The sequence below is a fragment of the Beta vulgaris genome, chromosome 7, assembly GCF_026745355.1.
Source record: "Beta vulgaris subsp. vulgaris cultivar EL10 chromosome 7, EL10.2, whole genome shotgun sequence".
Taxonomy (NCBI): Eukaryota; Viridiplantae; Streptophyta; class Magnoliopsida; order Caryophyllales; family Amaranthaceae; genus Beta; species Beta vulgaris.
In genome coordinates, this window is record NC_079208.1 from 49,325,349 (window position 1) to 49,334,568 (window position 9,220).

The following is a 9,220-nucleotide window of genomic DNA, read 5'->3' on the forward strand; positions in this document are numbered from 1 at the left end:
TTTCATTATAAAACTTAAATTACTTAAAAGGAAAGAATCTGTCGGAAGTTATAATGTCAATTAGATCTTCAGAGACAGACGAAAAAATGGGAGAAATGGTATATGAAATGTTGATGTTATGCGGCCATTGAGAATGAAAAAGTAGCGTGGAAATTTTAGCTTCAAAATTTTGACCCATGATATGCCACCTAAAAATAAAATCCTCAATTGGGGAATTGGGATTGAATTTCTATTATTATATCCGAGTTAACAGACAAAATGTCTAATACTCAGAATAATATTTATGAGATTGTACTCATCAGTTTAATTATACTTGCATATATAAGCCACCAAACCCAACATATTTATTGTGGAGTAAAGGCTCGATTCAACTTGAAACATCTCCTCTTTTACCTTTAAAATACAAGTCATCCTCTTTTACCTTTAAAATACCCACAGTTGACAGTACTATATAGTATATACTCAAGTCATCGAAGACTATTTCTAGTATTTTTTTGATCTATTTCCACACGCTTCAATTCAAAATTTCATGGGTTTGGAGACTCGTTCCAACTTCATCCCATTTGCCTTTGATGCATCGTCATGCATTCCGTCATGCATTCATGCATCCATCCATCCATGCATACATCATCATATATCAATAGCCGTAGAATGAGAAGAAAGTGGGGCAATGCTACTAGACATAGAGCATTTAAAAACTATTAGAATTAATGAGTTGGATCCCACACACTATTTATTTATGGGAAATTTCCTCAAGTACCCTGAGATTTGACGTAATTCCCAAATTACCCCTCACATTTGGGGAATTCCTCAGATACCCCCGAGGTTTGTGTTTGGGTCTAAAATACCCTTACTCTTGACGGAACCCTAACGCCGTTAACTTTTTTTTTCTCTCTTTCTTCAGTTTCTCTCCTTCCTCCCACCCTCCTCCATATGGATGAACCTCCAAGCTTTCTCTCTCCTCCCACCCCACTCTAAAGCCCTAACCTTTTTCAGAAATTTGTAACTGCCCATGAATCATGGCAGATTTTAAGGAACTTTTTTCAGATTTTTTTTTTTTAATTTTTAAAACTCACGTGAAGTAATTAGCAGTACAAGGCTACTTTCACGCGAAACAGCTTGCATCTCGCCGGCCCAAAATTCCGGCCACCCCTTCAGATGAATTTACCAGCACCTCGCCGGTATCGCGAGCCAACGCCGGCAGCAAAGTACCAGCACCAGCCAGCAGCACGAAGCTGCTGCGCGGTGTGCGTCGCGTGGTGGTTGTTACAGCCACCTTTTTCGTCGACTCGACTGCTCACCGACCGGCAGTCTGCATCACTTCCCCTCCCCGGCTTATCGCCGGCCGACCACCGGAGCATCCACGGTGGCTGCTCCTCTTCCTCCTTTAATTTTGTTTTTATTATTTTATTTGAAGGAAATTAAATTGGGAAAAGTTTGGAGGATGGTGGGGGATGGAGAGAGAAAGCTTGGAGGTTCATCCATGGAGGAGGGTGGGAGGAAGGAGAGAAACTGAAGAAAGAGAGAAAAAAAAGTTAACGATGTTAGGGTTCCGTCAAGAGTAAGGGTATTTTAGACCCAAACATAAACCTCGGGGGTATCTGAGGAATTCCCCAAATATGAGGGGTAATTTGAGAATTACGTCAAACCTCAGGGGTACCTGAGGAAATTTCCCTTTATTTATTTCCGTTAGTAGTGGGTTATTGACCTACTGGATAGATAAATTTTTTTTCCAAGCACTAGTACAGAAAAGGCAATTTGCGTCGGATGTGAGACGTCTATTTGCGTCGGATTCTGGTGCGACGCCAAAGCCCTCGACGCAAATGACTCAGAAACGATCTGTGTCGTATGCGAAAAGACGCAAATGGTTTAGCTATTTGCGTCGCACTCGTATACGGTGCGACGCAGATGGCTATCCCAGCCCAATTATAGAGTAATGCAGAGAGTAATGTGCGTCGCACATAGCCTAAGCTGCGACGCACATTAGTGATTTGCGTCGCACCTCGGACTATGTGCGACGCAAATTAATATTTTAATAAAAATTTTTTTTTTTTTTTTTTTTGACAAAGGATAAAAAAAACGAGGTTAGCTTTGCTCTTATGGCAAGATTGTGAGCTAATTTCACATCCTCCCTATCTTAATACATGAAACAAACAAAGAACAGTAGAAGATTGAGAGAATATCTCCTTAAAAAACCCAGAAACGAAATGACAAAAATTCAACAAAAAAAATCAGATCTAACACAAAATATACTGCAACTGAAATCGATTCTCGAACAGTAGAATATTGAGAGAATTTCTCCTTAAATAACCCAGAAACGAAATGACAAAAATTCAACAAAAAAAATCAGATCTAACACAAAATATAGTAAAAACAAATAAAATACAATAAACAAGATACAACAAAAAATACGAGATCTAACAAGGGTACAATTGTCTTGCGTCGATTAAGAAACGAAAAAAATCTAACAAATATCAAAAATGAAAAATTCAGATCTAACATAAAAAAAGAAATTAAAAAATTAAACCTTAAAAAAACAAGATCTAACCGACACAAATTTCACTAAATATATTTTTAAAAAAAATACAAATCGCCAAAAACCTTGTTCTTCTTCAAATCTCGTTCTTCAAATCTCGTTCTTCAATCTCTTTCTTCAAATCTCGTTCTTCAAATCGCCAAAACGAAATCTAAGCAGAGAATGATCTAAGCACGAAATCTTCAAAAAACCAGAATGAAGACGCAGAGAAATCTAAGCACGAAAATCGTGCTGAGAATGCAATCAAAACGAAAAAGATGCTTGAGTGATGCGGCTGAGAATGTTATTGTGCTGAGAGATGCGGCTGAGAATCAAAACGAAAATCGAACCCTTCTTAGTTGGATGAATAACATACAATTATAAAAAGAGCCTTCGAAATCCACAATAAGTAATGCTTTTTAGGAACACAAATAATGGTTTATTATACTTCATCTACAGTATCGCCAATTTTTTAGCGTGCTTTTTACAGTATCACACCAAATGAATATGATTATGTAATCTACTACTTGTGTTTATGGAGAGAGAGGGGAAACTGAAACCCTTGGAGAGAGATGTGTTTGAGAGATGCGGCTGGGAAACGTGTGAGGAGAGAGGCACGAGAGTTTTAGGAGTTTTAGGGTTTGAGGAGAGAGGCGCGAGAGAGAGGGGAGTTTTAGGAGTTTTAGGGTTTGAGGAGTGAGGCGCGGTGAGTAGTTAGGTTAAATATTTGGATGGGCCGCAAATCTGCGTCGGATGGGCCATGAGGTCCGACGCAGTTTGGTCTTTTGCAACGCACACAACTACGATGCGACGCAGATAGTGAAAATCATTTGCGTCGTATGGGCCACGTGGTCCGACGCACATTAAGCTTTTGCAACGCACCTTTGGTCGATGCGACGCAGATAGCTTATCCTGGTGCTCGTTTACACATGATGTGCGTCGCACTCTACTTCATGTGCGACGCAAATAGGCTTTTTGCGTCATTTCCGTTTCAGTGCGACGCAAATCAGGGGACGCAAATCGTCGTTTTTCTACTAGTGAAGAAAGTGACCTTGTCTCACTTTTAAGTTTTAAGATGGTTGGAAAATAAAAGGCAGAAATTGGCAGCACACAAAAAGTCAACTCATCTATCTATATATAGTGTCCCAACTTCCGAGTCTATGCATTCTAAATTATAGAGCAAGCTATACTTCAATATATATCTCACTCTTACTAGTTAGCACCTCATCTTCTTGGTCATTTTTATAGGTGGTTCATCATATTGTTATTATTTTTATTATTTGATTTTTGGAGAATATAAAGAAATGTTTCAAAGCGAAGATTTTGGATCATGTGTTCCTAGTTTTCTCACTTCAAGTGTTAATGGGTAATTCTTTTAAACCTTTCTTTTTTTTTTGTTTTGTGGTTCTACTTTTATGTAGAGATGACAATCTATTGTTGCGAAAATTAATTTTATATAATTTGACAAAAGTCGAAAAAAAAACAGAAGGGTTGCGGTTAAAACAGCCCTAAGGGCTGCGTTTTTTGCTAGTAGCCCTTCAGTAAATGTGAAGGGCTGCGTTTTAAAATCGCAGCCATTCACAACGAAGGGCTGCGTTTGAGGCCCAAAACCGAAGCCCTTTTGAGCCAAAAAAAATTTAATTTTTTTTTTTTTTGCATTTTTTTACTCATAAATATATCTACTCATGTTTTTGGACTTTAAACAATGCTTCCAGTTCTCTTAAAGTGGAACTAAATGTGCAGAACGCAGAAAGATTGTGGAGACTATAAGGAAATAATGCAAAATTCAAACCAAAGAGCCATCAAAATACTGTAAAGCAGATTTACAATCCATAAAACAGTAGAAGACATGTAAAAGATATTATATAGCACAAAAAAGTATTTAACATAGAAACTATTCAAACCTCTAGGTAGTACATGTGCAAATATAGACACTAGTAGTATCAGTGAAAAAAAACAAACGGAAATGAAAAAAAAGGAACGAAAATAAGAAAAAAAAAGAACGAAAAATGAACAAAAATAAAAAAAACGAACGGAAATGAAAAAAAGAGAATGAAAATGAACAAAAATGAATAAAAAAATGAACGAAAATACAAAAGAGAAAAATTATAGATCTGAAATTACATGAACATTTATCAAAACAAAGATTAAAAAATTATAGATATGAAATTACATGAACAATCATCAAAACAAAGAACAAGAAATTTTGTTCCTGTCGTTGCTTAAGCGGGATTCGACCGACAGAGAAGGAACGAACGGACGAGGAACGACGCGACGCAGGTCAACGAATGCAACGGAGTCCGACCGACAGAGAAGGAACAAACGAGGAACGGTGCGGCGCAGGTCAACGAACGACGAAGGAACGAATATTTCGACGAACGGAGAAGCAGCGAACGTGAAACTTTAGGTTAGAATATTCTGACGAACGAATATTTAGGTTAGAATATTCCGACGAACGAATAGTTTGTTTATTTGTTTAGGTTGAAAAGACGAATTGAAAATTGAGCATGGCAAAAATTGAAAGCGAAAATGAGCCGTGAAGATGGATTTTTAGGTTAGAATTTGAAGAGAAGAGGAGATAGAGAGAGAAAAAATGAGCAGAGGAGTAAAGGAGGGTGAGAGAGAAGGAACGAAAATGAGCAGAGTAAAGGATGTGAGAAGTAAGGGAACGAAAATGAAGCCCGCGAGAAGGAAGATCCGTATTTTTAGGTTAGAATTCATTTTATTTTTTTATTAAAAAAAAGCCCATATAGGGCAGCGTTTTTTTTAAAATATGCCTTATAGGGCTGCGTTTTTTTTAAAATATGGTTTATAGGGCTGTGTTTTTTAAAAACGCAGCCCTTTATGTCTTATAGGGCTGCGTTTTTTTAAAAAAGCAGCCCTTTATGGTATATAGGACTGCGTTTTTTAAAAAAACGCAACCCTTCACTAAAAGGGCTGCGATTTTCTTTTAAAACGCAACCCTTCCTTTTTTTCCCTAGTGTGATAATATACAGTTTTGGTCAAATTTTGAGGGAGAGTTATTAACTTATTTCTATGTATTTTGCTAAAAATATAAGTATTTCTTTTAAACTTGGCTCTTAAAGTGTTTTGTATGAATCTTTCTTGGTCCAATTTTCTATTGATTATTTGTATTGGAAATAAAATGCTACTAATGAATCAACCACCTTCATTAACATAATGAGATTGGAGAAAAATCCGTCCAATAGAAAAAAGTGATATCTTAATAATTCTTGTTATACTTTAGGTCTTTTAATTTAGAAAAAAGCAAATAGATGGAAGGGAGTGTAATGGATGGAGTATTTGAAGAAATTGAAATTATTGTTTACCCTAATTTATGTACACTTTACCTTATGTTATTGTCATATTAAATTTATTAATAATATGCATGGCCTATCACATTTGACTTGAAAATTCAAAATATAATATTATGATCAACCAATAAAACAATGTGATAGACATTTTGTCACTCAAATTACAGGACACATAAAATTTGGTTGTGCTGCATGCATGTTTCCTAAGTCCGAATTCACTTATCTACATGAATATTATTATATTGCAGGCTACTAAAAAAGTATAAGACATCAATTATGGCTTGTTTGGTTAAGGGAGTGTACCTTGCAGAAAGAGATAGACAAGAAGTGAGACAAGGAGATCAGGAAAAAGCACCGGCTTGGTGGAAAGCTTTTAATTTCAAATGCATCAAATTCCTCAAAGATGAAGTAGATTCCTCCATTTTTGGGGCCATCTTTGAGAATTTGGATCCACAAGATGCATCTCCGAAGTATGTCCTCGCAATCCGAGGCACGATGCTCAAACCAAAAACAGCAATACGAGACGTCTATTTGGATGCAAAGATTCCCTTTAACGAGCTAATTGATAGCTCTCGGTGCGAAATTGCATTAAAAGCAGTAGAAGGCATAGTAAGAAGCACAAACTTTAGAAATGTATGGTTGGCAGGGCATTCCTTAGGTGCATCTATAGCATTACAAACAGGAAAAGACATGGCTAAAAAAGGTTATAAGCTAGAAACTTTTCTTTACAATCCTCCATTCCCTAGATTTCCCTTGGAGATGATCAAAAGTAAAAAGCTTAAGGACGGGGCACGTTTTGTGCGTAGTGTTCTTAAAGCCGGTGTTTCACTTGCTTGTAAGAAAACAGAAGAGTATGATTCGTTTACTTTACTCAACTCTTGGACGCCACAGTTATTTGTAAATCCGGAGGACATGATTTGCTGCGGGTATATAGGGCATTTCGAGCATCGAAATAAAATGGAAAGATGGGGCGTGGGTGAGATTGAAAGGATGGCAACTAAAACTTCGGTTGTGTGCAAGGCGTCAAATGCATTATTGGGGAGAGATGGTGAGGCTTCACATCTAATTCCATCAGCTTTAGTTACTACGAATACTACAAAAATGGTTGCTCGCATGACCTTGGCCAGTGGTGGGAAAAGAAATTTATGAGATGCCTGCATTACGTATATAGTAAAAATTGAAATAACTTTTCGTAAGGAAAATCCCTGCTTATTACCAGGGATGGCAATCCAGTCCGAATCCGACCCTAGTCCGCTCCAATCTGAAGGAAAAAATCCGAGTTGACTCCGACAAAAAAGTAATCCGACTCCGACTCTGTTTAAAAAGTCCAACTCCGAGTCGGAGGAGGGTCGGAGTCGGATCTTATAAATACTCCGACATCCGAATCCGACTCCGACTTTGAGTCAATCAATCTTTTTTCTTATTTATGTTAATGTATAATTTATGTATAACTTGATTTCGACGTTCAGCCAACTGTATTGTATAGGATTTTTCCATTGAAGAAATGATTGTTTTAAATAATTGTAATATTTGAATTATTTGTAATATATAAGATTTCCATATGATTATAAGAATAATTATAATGATTAGATTGTTGTATTATAGAAGACTATTTTATTATAAGAAATGGGCAAAAAAATAAGTCTGATCGGATTCGGAGTCGGATGTTCCGATTTTAAGTCGGATGTTCAGATTTTAAGTCAGATGTTCGGATTTTAACTCGGATCGGAGTCGGAGTCGGATGTTCGGATTTTAAGTCGGGTCAGACTCAAATTATCGAAGTCGGATGTTGGAGTCGGACTCAGATTTTAAAATCCGACTTCTTGTAGGGTCAGAGTCGGATTATGCATAATCCGGTCCAAGTCCGACCCGTTGTCATTCCTATTACCACGGTTATTAATAGAATCTCACAAAGTCTCATTCAACTGATGTTCTTCACTCATTTACTTTCCATCACTCAATAATAGCTAATATGGTAATGGTGGCGATGCAAATTATAGAGAAACTCACATATTTAGTTTTTAGAGACAATTGACACTGACATAAATTTAGGAACTACATTTATGAAGGTAGTATGACCAATTTCTTGATTATCTTTTTTATGAAAAAATATGAATGTAATGTTCTTTAATTTTCTCGTAGCTAGTATTTTTGTTTTTTTTTTTTTTTATAGTGGAGGAAAGATAAATGTAATGTTATAACATTTGATGGAGATAAGGAATTTCATCAATGAATTGAGCATTATTATGTAGTTCCTTTTCTACATATAGAATGTAATTGTTTATTATTTTTTTTGGTAAAATGCAGTTTTATATTAACAGACCATGAAAAGGCCATCAATTAGAAGAAACATGAGTTTTAAACAGGCAAAAGTCAAAACTGAGCAAAAACAGAATTAGGATCAGTTTAATTGCAGCAATTACAAGATCTTGGAACGACTTATCAGCATTGCCATTTACAATTTATACACCTCTAATTACTGTAGATATCCAATTGAATTTCTCTAACAATTTTGTCGGATTGTTTAACTGCTCCATTTCACAAAGCATGATTTCTTGTCTTCCAAATATGGTAAATCAAGGCCGCTAAAGCAGAACAACCCACCTTCTGTCTTTTGCCTGAATTTCCTCCTCCATCTCTTCCATGAAGTAAAGAGATTTTTATGAGCTTGCAATCTGCTGATTTCTAACCAACTCATAATACCTCTGCAAATTCTAATACTACAAGGGCATTTAAAGACCAAATACATAGCGATTTCTGCTTCACTTGAACACATCAGACAATCCACATCATTGCTCACTCAGTAGTAAACCACCATATATTGTTTTCAATTTACCTATCATTATCATCCAGGCAAAAAAGGAATGTTTAGGCAAATTATACCTATTCCACACCCAATGGTGCCAGAACACCTTCAATTGCTGTCCTTTTAGCCAGCTGTAACCTTCCTTGACTATATTTTTTCACCCCATTTTGCCACTCATGATTCCCATGATAAGCATGCTTGAACACATCTTTTTCTTTACAAATCTACTTCCATACCCAACTGGAATTTTTAGGAGCTCCCACTAGTTTATAAACTAATTTAACACTCATAATCTCTTCTTGTTATCTTCTTAGGCATTACATTAAAGATTCTAGCCTTAGTAAAACTCTTAACTTGCTTTTACAAACTAAATGCTATGCAAGCATTGCTACCAATAGATAGAGTTCCTCCCTTGCCAAATCATGTATACTAAATCGGTTACTCTAGCTAGTACCACTTGCTTCCGGAATTTTGATCTTCTCCTCCTTGTATCCTTCTAAGCAGCTACTGCATATTCACTAGAGGTAATCTGAGTTTAAACCAATTTTTCAAAACAGCAAGACAATTCTCATTGTAATGGCACTA

At 36.4% G+C, this 9,220-nt stretch overlaps 1 protein-coding gene across 1 annotated transcript; it reads left to right on the forward strand.

Moving 5' to 3' along the window:
• The first annotated feature begins 6,105 nt into the window (after positions 1-6,105).
• Positions 6,106-6,978, forward strand: LOC130589561 (GDSL esterase/lipase At4g10955-like). The gene has a single exon (XM_057390853.1). It carries the CDS (start codon positions 6,106-6,108, stop codon positions 6,976-6,978), a length of 873 nt encoding a protein of 290 aa, XP_057246836.1.
• The last annotated feature ends 2,242 nt before the right edge of the window (positions 6,979-9,220 follow it).

Bases quoted from the DNA above. Each gene is read 5' to 3' on its own strand.
- LOC130589561 (XM_057390853.1), top strand. From the start codon at position 6,106: ATGGCTTGTTTGGTTAAGGGAGTGTACCTTGCAGAAAGAGATAGACAA.